This window comes from Pocillopora damicornis, chromosome 14 (genome assembly GCF_964200805.1).
Source record: "Pocillopora damicornis chromosome 14, jaPocDami1.2, whole genome shotgun sequence".
NCBI lineage: Eukaryota > Metazoa > Cnidaria > Anthozoa > Scleractinia > Pocilloporidae > Pocillopora > Pocillopora damicornis.
This window is the reverse complement of record NC_142683.1, coordinates 16,674,044-16,687,604: the sequence shown is the minus strand read 5'-3', so window position 1 is coordinate 16,687,604 and position 13,561 is coordinate 16,674,044. Positions and strand designations below refer to the sequence as shown.

The following is a 13,561-nucleotide window of genomic DNA, read 5'->3' as shown; positions in this document are numbered from 1 at the left end:
AAATATTCACCAAAAAATAAATATTTTTTCGTCAGCCTCAATAATGTCAGGGGATTAAGTTTAGATGATAAAAAAAAAGGATTATGCCTAGAGAAATACCGGAGGTCGAGTAAATTCGTTACATGAGGTAACACAACTCGGGTACTATTCAGAGCGAAAATTTGCATATTTGAGCGGTCGAATGAAAAATTAAAAATCATTTCTCAAAAACTAAAATATATTTTCACCAAAAAAAATACACCACAATTATTAGGACATATTGGGATACAAAATATGAAAGTAGGAGAGAAAACGAATTTGGGCGACTTGCCGCTGTTTGTCTGATGCATGTTGACATTAGCTCTTAACTTGCTTCTGGTTTTGTGTCTATGTATCCCTCCCATTCTCAGGAGGGAAAAGATATTTATTTTGCAACTGGGTAATATGTTGAGCTGATGTTGACAACCATTTTCAATCACCTTTTTTTCAGGCCGGGATGACTTAAAAGAACAACTTTTTAGGAAGCACCAGTCTTCTTACAGTTGCTATGGCTACAGGAAGAAGTTCAATTAAAGTTCCATGTGAAAATGAAGACTTACCTGACAAAGAAAATGCACCAGATTTTGACGAGGACACTTTACGAGGTGAGCTAGGTTCAACTTCGGCTTCAGTTATTGTTAGAACAATTTCTATTCGATCAGTTTCAGGAATGCAAGCAGATGTGGAAAAGGATATATGCACTGTATGACCACTTTAAAGGATATTTGGCCAGTCATGACTCTCTTCTATGATTACAATATGCTGTTCATTGAGAAGATCTACGACACAGAAACTTTTGCTATTTTCTTTTCTAACAGTTCAAAGCAATAACACAAAGTTATAATAAGTTAAGACTTTATTTGATCATCATATAACATCCATTGTGTAAGTTTGCATCATAGGTACCATCATCATCATCACCATCATCTTTCTATTTTAATGAAACATAATCACTTTGAAACCTTCAACATTCCCTCCTTTCTCCTCGAGCAACCCACAGGCATTTAATCTTCATCCAAGCTAGAGAGGGTGGGGGGGGGGGGGGGAGGGGGCTTAACTCTGCCTGACTGGCGTTAGAGAATTTGAATAAAAACTGTCACATCTAATTTCCAGTAGAGTACAAGTGTTAATTATCATTGAATATGCAGGTGTTTAAGGCAGATAGTGCACTTTCACTAACAAATGTCTCAGAAGAAATAAGGCTTCAAGGTCTAGGTTTTAAAGCTTGGTTACTTAGTTTTTAAAGCTTGATCAATTAGTTGAAAGTGAAATTGCTAATTATTTCGCCTTTTACATAAGATTGTGTGGGGCATTTGAACATTTTATTAATTTTACCCAGGGAATAGGAATTTTAGAAACCTATCTCCAAAATCTTTCATCTCCAGGGGATTGCCTCGAATTGAATGATGCTTATAACTCATCATTATTCTTACTCATGTTGTCACCTACATTATTAGCATCATCATAACTATTGAAAATCTGCAGATTTGAAATCTCCAGATCTTGGCAGCTCTGACTATGCACGAATAATTATTAACTACGACCACAAACTTTCACACCCATTTTTTAATTTTTTTTCGAATTATTTTATTTTTTCTTTGCAGCCACAGCTGATGTTTATAGGAATGAGGGTAATGAGGCCTTCAATAAAGGAGATTTCATCAATGCTATTCATTTTTACACCAAAGGAATTAAAATGAACTGCAATGACAAAGAACTAAAGGCCAAACTGCACAACAACAGGGCAATTGCACATTCTAAACTTGGTAAGATAATGAGAACTTCAATATGCATTTTTTTTTCCTATTTTGAAGCTATTGAGTTGTCAGTAGTAGTTTTCTGAAAAAGGTGATGATTTTGAATGCATGCCCAGAAAAATTTACATCTTATCTTGGCCTCTCAAATATACAAAGAAGTAACCTCTTACCCCAGATATCAATGAGTATCACAAATTTTTCCCAAAATTATAGCAATGGTAGTTGGTTTGCAACATTTATGGCTAATCAGAGATATTTATTTCAATAACAGGAAATCAGCAGGATTCACTAAGGGATGCAGAAGCAGCCATTGAGTTAAATCCAACTTTCCCTAAGGCAATTGTGAGAGGTTAGATATGTTAGCTGTGCTATAATAATAGTGCTATAATAATAATAATAACAAAAAGAACTCAACACTCTAAGGTTAAATGAGGTTAAATGGAGTTCAATCTTGTCTCAATTGACTTTAATTAAGAGGTTGAGACCACCCTGATGTACATTTGAATCCAGCTCTTGACTGTTACGCCATTACTTTGCATTAATCATGATGAGAATATTATTTTGAACGGGATGAAGAACTCAATGCAGAATGCAAAGCAAAATTTCAGCATGAATATTGTAGTTCCCTAAGTTCAATGAGTCACAGGTGTCAGATATGTTAAGAGCGTGTCCACGAGAGCACCGAGCAGTCGTGCAACATGCCATCTCACCGATTTCAATGAGACTTTACCAGTTTAAAGGGTCTACCCCAAAACTAAAAAAGACAGACTGGTTTCTGTTTTGGTTTCTTCCGGGGGGAGATAGACCACCACCCGGTTTTTCTTGGTTTTCACCAAGGAAATCGCTTCAAATAGGTAAAATGTATGAAGCTCTCACTGCGATGGTATTTCACCGATTACTTTGAGGATTTGCACACATATTTTAACATCCTTGGTTAATGTCTGTTGCGAGTATCAGTCAGTTTGATTGACGGCTTGTCAATCAACAGAGGCAAATATACGACTATTGTTTTTGTGAGGAGAAATTCTCTTTTGGTCACTCACGGGAGTTAAAGGGTTAGAAGACTAATATTCATCCAGTTTATACACAGTACTTAGGTAGATCATCTCTCTTAAACAAGCCAGAACAAAAAGCTCGGTTTTACATATCTTAATGTTTACATATCTTATGCAGATTTTCTTGCCTTCGACCTTTTTCCACTACTTAGAGACTCGGAAACTTTCGTTGTGCCTTCCTATGGACAAATAAAAATTTTATGCTGTAAAACATTTGTCTGATGTAAAAGCTATTTTAATTTAAAAATTGAGCAAACGCTGCTCAATTTTTTGGAAACTAAGGATTAAATCTAGATATTTCGCTGCAAAATTTGATGCTGCACACAGAAAAAACATTTTTTGAAGTGTAAATTTACTTCGTAACTGACTTTAAGACTAAATGTTGATAAATCATCTACCTTTGATGCAAAGCCCTCCTAATGGGCCATTTTATAGTTGTGTACCTAGCTGCCAAGCCTTTGATTTGGAGTGAGGCTGAAGGTGACCTTGTTGTGTAGAGACCAGTATCTAGAAACGATAATAACAAAAAAGGTTGCGTTTAAAAAGCAGCAATGTTTTTATCATAACAAGGTCACCCTTTATCATCCCTCTTGTTCAGAGACTTAGGAACCAAGCACGCAAATGTTAAAATGGACTATTACACATCAATATGATCAGAAACATAATCTTTTTTGTTTTTTCCACATTTTTTTCCCTTAACATAAAAAAGATTGACAAAAACAATAGGATCTTGTTGTCAATAAGACTTCAGTCTGTCAGTGAAGTGGAAGATACGTCCATGGAGGAAAAAGATCCTATAAGTCATGACCATGGTAGTGCAGGTTCAGGTGATGTCAAAGAAGTCATAGATCTCTATAATCGGGGAGAAGAAGCCATAGAGTACCTCAACCTATATCTTAAAAATGCTGAAGAAGTAGGAGACAAACATGGGGAGGGTAACGCTTATGGCAGTCTTGGCAATGCTTATCACCGTCTGGGTGATTTCAAAAAAGCCATAGAGTACCACAAACTACATCTTAAAATAGATAAAGAAGTAAGAGACAAACATGGGGAGGGTAACGCTTATGGCAATCTTGGCAATGCTTATCTTAGTCTGGGTGATTTCAAAAAAGCCATAGAGTACCACAACCTACATCTTAAAATAGCTAAAGAAGTGGGAGACAAGCCTGGGGAGGGTAACGCTTATGGCAATCTTGGCAATGCTTTTTTAGTCTGGGTGATTTCAAAAAAGCTATAGAGTACCACAACCTACATCTTAAAATAGCTAAACAAATAGGAGACAAGCATGGAGAGGGTAATGCTTATGGCAGTCTCAGCAATGCTTATTTTAGTCTGGGGGATTTCAAAAAAGCCATAGAGTACCACAACCTACATCTTAAAATAGCTAAAGAAGTAGGAGACAAGCGTGGAAAGGGTAACGCTTATCGCAATCTTGGCAATGCCTATTTTAGTCTGGGTGATTTCAAAAAAGCCATAGAGTACCACAACCTAGCTCTTGAAATAGCTAAAGAAGTAGGAGACAAGCATCGGGAGGGTAACACTTATGGCAATCTTGGCAATGCTTATTGTAGTCTGGGTGATTTCAAAAAAGCCATAGAGTACCACAAACTACATCTTAAAATAGCTAAAGAAGTAGAAGACAAACATGGGGAGGGTAACGCTTATGGCAATCTTGGCAATCCTTATTTTAGTCTGGGTGATTTCAAAAAATCTATAGAGTACCACAACCTACATCTTAAAATAGCTAAAGAAGTAGGAGACAAGCATGGGGAGGGTAATGCTTATGGCAATCTTGGCAATGCTTATTTTAGTCTAGGTGATTTCAAAAAAGCCATAGAGTACCACAACCTACATCTTAAAATAGCTAAACAAATAGGAGACAAGCATGGGAAGGGTAACGCCTATGGCAATCTTGGCAATGCTTATTGTAGTCTGGGTGATTTCAAAAAAGCCATAGAGTACCACAACCTAGCTCTTGAAATAGCTAAAGAAGTAGGAGACAAGCATGGGGAAGGTAACGCTTATGGCAATCTTGGCAATGCTTATTTAAGTCTGGGTGATTTCAAAAAAGCCATAGAGTACCACAACCTACATCTTAAAATAGCTAAAGAAGTAGGAGACAAGCATGGGGAAGGTAACGCTTATGGCAATCTTGGCAATGCTTATATTTGTCTGGGTGATTTAAAAAAAGCCATAGAGTACCACAACTTACATCTTAAAATAGCCAAAGAAGTAGGAGACAAGCATGGGCAGGGTAACGCTTATGGCAATCTTGGCAATGCTTATTTTAGTCTGGGGGATTTCAAAAAAGCCATAGAGTACCACAACCTACATCTTAAAATAGCTAAAGAAGTAGGAGACAAGCATGGAGAGGGTAATGCTTATGGCAGTCTTGGCAATGCTTTTCGCCGTCTGGGTGATTTAAAAAAAGCCATAGCGTACCATAACCTACATCTTAAAATAGCTAAAGAAGTAGGAGACAAGCATGGGGAGGGTAACGCTTATGGCAATCTTGGCAATGCCTTTTTTAGTCTGGGTGATTTCAAAAAAGCCATAGAGTACCACAACCTAGCTCTTGAAATAGCTAAAGAAGTAGGAGACAAGCATGGGGAGGGTAATGCTTATGGTAATCTTGGCAATGCTTACCTCCGTCTGAGTGATTTCAAAAAAGCCATAGAGTACCACAACCTAGCTCTTAAAATAGCTAAAGAAGTAGGAGACAAATCCTCGGAGGCAATTATCTACTCTTCACTAGGATACGTTTTTGAGTTGCAAGGTGGACTGCCAAAAGCCGTTGAACATTACCAAGCTAGCAGAAACTTATTCAATTACTTGAGAGTACTTCTAAAATCTAAAGCTGAGTGGAAAGTTAATTTTCGAAATCAGCATAAAGTGGCGCATACGGGTTTGTGGAGAGTTCTTGTAGAACAAGGTAATGTAGATGAAGCCTTATTTGTTGCTGAGAAAGGACGAGCTCAAGCTCTGACCGACCTGATGGAATCCAGTTTTTGTGGTGGAACAAGTCACCACAAGGGAGAAGATGAAGATTGCGCAGTTTTAAAAAACGTTCCATCCAACATCGTCTTTCAGGCAGTGGACAAAGCTAACGTCAATCTTTGGGTTGTGTCCGAAGGAAAACAAGTTCAGTTAAGACAAAGTAAACTTAAAGGTTTTGTTTCAGAGAATAGTGGATCTAGCCAGTCCTTTGAGTCGTTCATGCTCGGTGTCTACACACAACTTGGTGTTCGTTCTAATGTGAGATGCGAGAATCGATCTTTAGATGCTTTGAGGGAGGGCCGTTCAAAAGTGGATGAGAAAACCAAAGAAGCCAACCCTCAACCTCACATCCAACAAGACGGATGCTTGAGCACTTTGTATGATATCGTTATGAAGCCGGTTACTGACTTGATTGAAGGGGATGAGCTACTCATTATTCCTGATGGACCCCTGTGGATCGCTCCTTACGCTGCATTGAAGGATGGTAATTCTAAATACCTGTGTGAATCGTTCACAATCCGAGTCGCTCCATCGTTAGCAAGTCTTAGACTCATTGCCGATTTCCCAGATGATTATGACAAAAGCAGTGGTGTGTTACTTGTAGGAGATCCGTGGGTATCCGAGGTTACTAACAGCGAGGGAGAGAAAGTCTTCGAGCAGCTTCCGTGTGCTAAAGAAGAAGTAGAAATGATCGGAAAAATTCTGAACATCTCGCCAATCACTGGCAGACAGGCCACGAAGCGTGAGGTGCTGAAAAGACTCAGTTTCGTTTCCTTAGTTCACTTTGCGGCACACGGATGTATGGAAACTGGCCAATTTGCTCTTACACCTGACCCAGACCGAATATCTGCAGTGCCAACGGAGGAGGATTACATTTTAACAATTGGAGATGTGCTGAATGTTCAACTTCGCGCCAAACTTGTTGTGCTCAGTTGCTGCCACAGTGGTCAGGGCGAGATCAAGGCTGAAGGTGTGGTTGGCATTGCGCGCGCTTTTATGGGGGCTGGTGCTCGGTCTGTTGTGGTGTCCCTGTGGGCGATTGATGACGAGGCTACTCTCCAGTTCATGAAATGCTTTTATCAACACCTTGCAGAAGGTAAACCTACAAGCAAGTCACTGAACCCGGCCATGAAAAGCCTCAGAGAATCAGATGAGTTCCACGACATCAAATACTGGGCGCCCTTTTTGCTGATTGGAGATGACCTCACGTTTGACCTGATGGCAAAGGAAAGAGAAAATTTGAATGGAAAATCAAATAAATGAGAAAATGGTTTTTTTTCAACTCAAAAGAATGAAGTAGGAACTTGGAAGGTTTAAATGTTTCTCTATTTTAAACAATTTTTGGCTACTTTTCTTTACTTTTCATTTTTTTTGTTAAATGGAACTTGAGATGTGCAACTTTACTGTGGTGAAGAAATAAACCAGTCTATTTCGTTATATTTTGATTAGTGGAATTGTCATTTTTTTGTTACCTTAACAAATTTACATGCTTGCGAAGAGAACGAAATGCAACAAGGCCTTTGTTATGAACGAGGTTTCCATTTCCACCAACATGTCACTCAGCTCTATTCCTGTATTACAATCAGTTCTATGGAAAATAATTTAAAGGTTATTTCTTTTACCCAACCAGGGGCTTTTCCACCGGATTTTAATTACCTTTATGCTCTAAGCTTTTGATAAGCAAAGAAACAATTCGTCATTTGCAAAAGTCGGCGAATTTTTATTTGTAAAACTTTGATTGAATATGTATGTGAATTGAATATGTGAATTGAATATGTGAATTGATCTTAGACCGTTTTCTACATCATAAATTACTTTGTTACAATTTACCTTCATCTTTACAAAAAAATTGATTACTATTTTGAACTCAATCCATTTTAATGCAATCTAGTTCTGTCAGTGCCAAGATTGCCATTCTAAGCTTAATTTGAAGAAGTAAACATCAGAGATGATGTTATTAAATTTACTAACCATATGTAAGAGACATTAAACCTACTTTTAGGGTTGTAGCCAGCCTCTAGACCCGTAGACCCGGCCTACAATTGTTTTCTGCCCGCCTGACTTTTATTAAAAGATAATATGACTCTTGCAAATGTTGAAACAAAAATTGAAACTTGTGAGGGAAGAGGCTTACATTTAGTCAAAAAGCTGGCTACAACCCTGTTTTCTATCAAACGAGTCTGGCCAATTTTTGTCCGTTTTACCAAAAACTTCTCCGTTCGTTTTAAAGAACGACGACAGAGAGATAAAAAATGTCCATGTAATCTAAACTAGGAAAGAGGGACGCAGAGTTCACTATAGTTAAAGTTTCCATAGGTGTGACTTTTATTGTATGTGACATGGAATTTGTTGTTTCTAGTAGGACAATATTTAAGCTCATAAATGAGAGAAGCAGTTAACGTAAGTCATTTAGTCCTCAATGGGAATTATATTGGTGAAAAGGCTCATCATTTAATGTAAACCTGGTGCGTAGTTGAAAACGTTCAGGGCTTCAGGATAAAGCTTCTAATTGTTGAAAATCACCTCTTCAAATTTTTTCATCGCTTTAAATTTACCTCAGCATGGTTTGAAGATGTCTGATAATATCTTTGTTAAGTTTAAGAATTTATAGATTGGTATTTTTGTAATTAGAACCCGTTATGTGGTCAAAAGTTTTAAGATATACTGTATCACTGCTGTTTTAGAAGAAAGCTTTGTAAAATCAATCTTAGTTTTGCATATTATTGTAACTACCATTGGTAAATGCTGGTATAAAATGTAATAGTTATCCTCACACATGGTTGAATATAATGTAACTAGGATTTTAAAGACATGCTGGGACAGTTTCAACTAAGCATGGTTTGTATAATATCAGTTTATTTTGTGTAAAGTGTTTTGAAGCTATTTTTAATTTAAGTTGAAGATAATTGTTCATTTACCTTAGTTTATATTAATTAACTCATGAACTCCCAAGTTCTGAAGAAAAATTCTCCCAACTGATAAGATTGTGTTTCTCTTTGCTGCCGCTTGTTCCGAGAAGGCGATGTAACATTACGTTTTTAGTAAAAGATTATCCTCCAGTTTGGATTTTCTCTAATTTTCATTGACACCATGTTTGTAGGTGTATTAATACTGTGAGGAGAATTTAAATTATGATCAGTCTTGGGTGTAAATGAGTTCATTTTAGTGTCTCCGTTTAGCGCGTATTTTACTTAATGCCTTGAACGATTTAATGCAGTTTCTATTCTTATTTTTTTACTTCTTTGTGTAAGAGAAATATACAGTGTAAAAAATACAAAAACTGCGTTGATTTACATTGTCTGTCTCCATATTCTTAGGATGCACGTAAGATGTAGAGAAAGCAGATCCTATGGGACTTCAATGCTTGTTTTGACCCGCGCGCCAAGTTGATAATGTGTGCAGCTAACAGTGTACTAACATTCCATGATTCAAGCCCCCGCCCCCTTAAGAAAAGCGTGTCATCTCTTCGATTGTATCTCTTTCACTGTCTATCGTTCTCCGTATTGCCACACGGTTTTCAACGCCGACGGACGTGTTCATACTGTTACATGTGTTCGCCTTTTTTTATCTTATTCCTCACACAAGTTTTTACACCTTTTCACATTTGCGCATCCCTTTTTTTTTCTCCTTTCTCTGGTTCCTTCCTTCCTTTTTTTTTTTTTTTTTTTTCATCGCAATTTTCCTTTATTCCCATCTCTACGCGCACCTCTTTTATCCTCAACTCTATTCTTCTGCGCGCTTCATAGAACGCGACTATCTCCTTGTCTGTTTCAGTTTTCAATCGTCTCAATCTTCGCGCAACGTCTGGCTTCTTACAACTCATATACCTCGTTACTCCTCCATAGTAGTTGTTATCATACGTATTATGTCTACTTTGGGACGGTGTCCTCTTAAAGTCATCTCTAGTAAAATCTCAGTTTTCATTTCGCTTGATTCCTAGTCCACAGGGTGCCAGTGCTTGCTCTCCTCAGTCCTCCCATCATAATAGCAGTTATTAAGCGGAAGAGCTCCCTCCAAGTCTCGGCGACATAATCGGTGCATTTAGTCGGAAACGAGTCCCTCATTGTCCAAATTAAGGCCTCTTCTATCATCTGATTGGGAATGGGTCAAACTCTCGCCCAGGGTCCATCTGCATTGCGAATCCAAGATGGCGGCAGGCCAATCCACAGCCGCCATCTCGGATGTAGACGCAGAGAAAACCCTTGGGAAGAGTTTTGACAAAGCAATAATTAAGAAAGGATAAGTTAAAATAGTGCTTAGAGAGATAGCCGATGACAACTTGAGAGATTCATTATGAGCAAACACGTTCCGTCGATTATTAAACTCCATGTCTCCTCGAATACGCACTCCTATATGCCCCTCTTCTCCGTCCCTATACATCCCCGTACTGCAAGTTTTATCATCATACAGCACAATACAACATTATTCCCCAGAGTAGCACTGTAAATCCGTAAAATGCAGTAACTAGACAACACTTCACAACAATATGTACCCCTAGATAGCACTATGCTTCCCTCTACTGAATTTTAAATCACCATACAGCGCTATATAAACATCAACAATTGCTCCATAAACAATAGCTCCAATTTGGCGCCAAAATAAGTGCGAATATTTGTCCGCGGTCATTTTCTCGAATTTTCTGTTCCAAGATGCGGAAACTGTGGGCTTCGAAGAACAGATAATATCCAAGGACAAATATCCGTTCATATTTTCGCGCAAAATAGACGCTATTGTGTTTTTTATCCTTCAAATATTTTGTAACGCACATGAAAAATGCTAATGAACAGCTTACTGGATTGAATTAAGAAATGGTTACGTTTCTAAAAAAACTGTGGTGCTGCGTCGGTGGGAGAGTATAGCATGGTAATTTAGTATTATCAAGTGAGTTGATAACGTAAATTGGCCACCGCAATGAGTTTAAAAACTGACGTTTCGAGCGTGAGCCCTTCGTCAGAGTGATTGCAAAGGGCAAACGCTCGAAACGTAAACTTTTAAACTCTTTACGGTGGGCAATTTACGTTATCGATTCAGTTAATAATACCTAATTATAACATAGCTAATAAATTTGTCTTATTAAATTCAATTGCGCGAGCGTGCTTCATATTCCTATTGTGCACGCTCAGGACGTCAGCAAACAAATCCCGCGAGAAAAAAATTTTCCATCGGGTTGAAAATGTTATAAAACAATTGGTTCATACGTCAGCTGTGCGTTCATCGAGATATGAAGCATGCGGCAAGTTTGAAGAGCACGAAAGATGCGTAAGAGTTGCTCGAGGCGTAGCCGAGAGCAACTCTAACTTCTTGAGAACCAATTGTTAAATATGTACCCCTTGTTTGCACTACACTTCCTGCTACTGTAATTTACATCACAATACAACGCTATACAACAATACGTACCCCTAAGTAGCCTTGATCGGCATAATAGAATACATACGTCGAAATGCTCTAGCCTCACGGGCCATGCTTTATGTCTTTCTCCCAAATTCATTAAATACTCGATGAAAACGTCTGCGTCGTTTAACGAAAACACAGCATTTTCCAGCACAGTCATGACTCGTCTGACGTGAAGATACAGAGATCGAAAGTTGATTACGGCTTCAAGTTTCAAACTCGTAAAGGCGGGAAATATGTCTTCAACTCTTGGGTTGGACTCAAAGAGTCTGAAACAAAATCATTCATGATCATCGTTATCAATTCTGAATAATTGAAATTCGATTCACGTTTACTTTAGATAATAAATTTTACTTCCATTTTGCCAGTTATACAAAGAAATCAAGTTACTGAGTAATACCCACAACAAGATACAGCTACACTGTTGTGAATCTCCATCCTCATCTTCAATAGAACTATACTATCACAAAAGTAGTGCGCATTCGTTTGCATTTTAAAGTCAGTTTACCGTAAGATAATAACCCGATTGGCAACAAAACAGGCAAAACACGCAGCAGCGCTGGTGCTTTTGCGTTTGCGCACGAAAAGGCCCGAGAATACATTTTTACTGTCTATTACATTATTGATTGTTTTCAATTTTCAGGTTCCTCTTTAAAACAGGAGCTCGGTTTTTAGCGACTTGTTCAAGTACTGCTCTAGTTAAGACGTAACTTAACTTTGTATGCAATAGGATATAGAGAAACAACAGGTGGCACCTTTTAAAGGACATTAAACACGTTAAGATAAGTCCGCAAATTCTTTAGGCAACAATACTCGTTAACAATTTATAAACATCGGTCGCAGTTGCAAAAGTTTACGCGTTATATTTGAATGTTTTGCATTTGGAAAACTCATTTCTATTTATATGATGACTAACCCTCCTTCTCACAGATGTGAAAATTATTTTGAACCTGATCAGCTCAGGGGTGATTTAGACAGTAAAAATAATGTCAGCAAATAGAGATCTCTTTTTGGTGAACGTTATGAAAAACAAAGAAATTGAGTTTGAAAGATGCACGCATTTCGGCTGGTGAACATAGTTGCATTTACTGCTCTAGTTCAGTTGAACAATTTATATAACAATAGGTTTTTCAATGCCTACTCAATGGGATGTCTAACTCTAACGCTGTGTTTTATCGATACCATGGTCATCACCGACTGGACATTAAATTTGTAGTGTTTACTGACAGTTCAAATGAATCATCCATCGAAATTGAGGTTTCGATCGTTATGCAACTAAACCAAGGAATTGTACCACTGGATCGGACATGTGTAAGTGAGCAACTTTCACGTGTAGCATGAAACCCAGTTAGGATCAGCATACTGTTTCCTCTTTTTCTCCATTTTAAACGATTCCAATCCTAATAATGGTATGATATTTTCATAATAAAGCTATTGTCAACTTGAGACTCTACATTCATTTCTTTCTTTAGGAAATGAAACACAACAAACCAGAGATAGCGAGTCTTTAAAACACTCACCGTTTAATTAAACACTTTCTTCCCTATGAAGCTCTTAATGGGCTCAATGAGCTCCCAAAATTCTCTTAAAATGCATTTTTGTTGATGTGATAGCGGAATGTCTCTGATTCTCGAAGTCGATGTTGCCGCAGCAACTGAGACTAATACTTCGATTCTGTTATTAAGGGACACAAAACAACCCATGGCATTTACAGTTTGACTTTTAAACCTTAATGGAGATGTGTAGACACAACCTTAATAGATTTATGAATACAGCTGCTTTCCTTTAAAGAAGTTGTCATACGCTGTGATGATGGGTGATGGGTAAAAACTCTGACATCATCTGTGCAAAACATATGTCTCTATATCGACCAACATCTTGACTTGTTGTTCACACTTACTGAAAAGGGAAAAAATTCCGAATTGCTGATTGTAAAAAAAGTTGCCATTTTGTAGAGAAAGAGCAGATCTACTCTGTCTCCACTAAAAGCCTTAATACTAAATTAAGTGTTTCGTCCGTGAGTGAAAATCGGAAAATTGTTTAGCATTTTGCCCGACAAGAACATACTAGCGAAGAGTTAACACTTCATCTAAAAATTTTACTTCTGAGTATAGTAATCGTGTCTTTGTAGTACCAATTACGCGTCTGAGTTATTCCCCTAACATGTCTCAAGCCTAAAACTGTCGCCGAACAGTCTCCATCGGCGATTGGGCCTCTAGGCATCTAACCTTTCTTTACAGTGTTGGTAAATGGCATTTAATGATGAGGTATTTTGAAATGTTATTACTCTTATTAATTTGCAGATGTGGTAAGACTAACTACCAGCGATATCGATGGGAAACC

The 13,561-nt window shown here is 37.8% G+C and overlaps 2 protein-coding genes and 1 long non-coding RNA gene across 5 annotated transcripts in view; 2 read left to right on the top strand and 1 right to left on the bottom strand.

Annotated features, from left to right (window-relative positions):
- LOC149034760 (uncharacterized) overlaps positions 1–9,101 on the top strand; it is a 95,990-nt gene extending 86,889 nt beyond the window's left edge. The window contains exons 8-9 of the mRNA XM_089194450.1: positions 3,622–3,630; positions 4,042–9,101. Of these exons, the coding sequence (XP_089050576.1) occupies positions 3,622–3,630; positions 4,042–7,090 (3,058 nt within the window). The 3' untranslated portion in view covers positions 7,091–9,101. The remainder of the gene's footprint in view (positions 1–3,621; positions 3,631–4,041) is intronic.
- LOC149034742 (uncharacterized) overlaps positions 1–13,561 on the top strand; it is a 367,942-nt gene that overhangs the window by 98,826 nt on the left and 255,555 nt on the right. The window lies entirely within an intron of this gene.
- LOC149034759 (neuroglobin-like) lies at positions 9,748–12,921 on the bottom strand. The gene is made up of 3 exons (XM_089193798.1): positions 12,746–12,921; positions 11,262–11,490; positions 9,748–9,918 (listed from the first exon to the last, which is right to left on the bottom strand). Exons 1-3 carry the CDS (start codon positions 12,919–12,921, stop codon positions 9,748–9,750), a joined length of 576 nt encoding a protein of 191 aa, XP_089049924.1.

Bases quoted from the DNA above. Each gene is read 5' to 3' on its own strand.
- LOC149034759 (XM_089193798.1), bottom strand. From the start codon at position 12,921: ATGGGTTGTTTTGTGTCCCTTAATAACAGAATCGAAGTATTAGTCTCA. The intron at 11,491-12,745 runs TTAAACGGTGAG...ATGATTTTGTTT, and splicing joins ATAGGGAAGAAAGTGTTTAA to CAGACTCTTTGAGTCCAACC. The intron at 9,919-11,261 runs GTATGTATTCTA...ATTCCCAATCAG, and splicing joins TGAGGCTAGAGCATTTCGAC to ATGATAGAAGAGGCCTTAAT.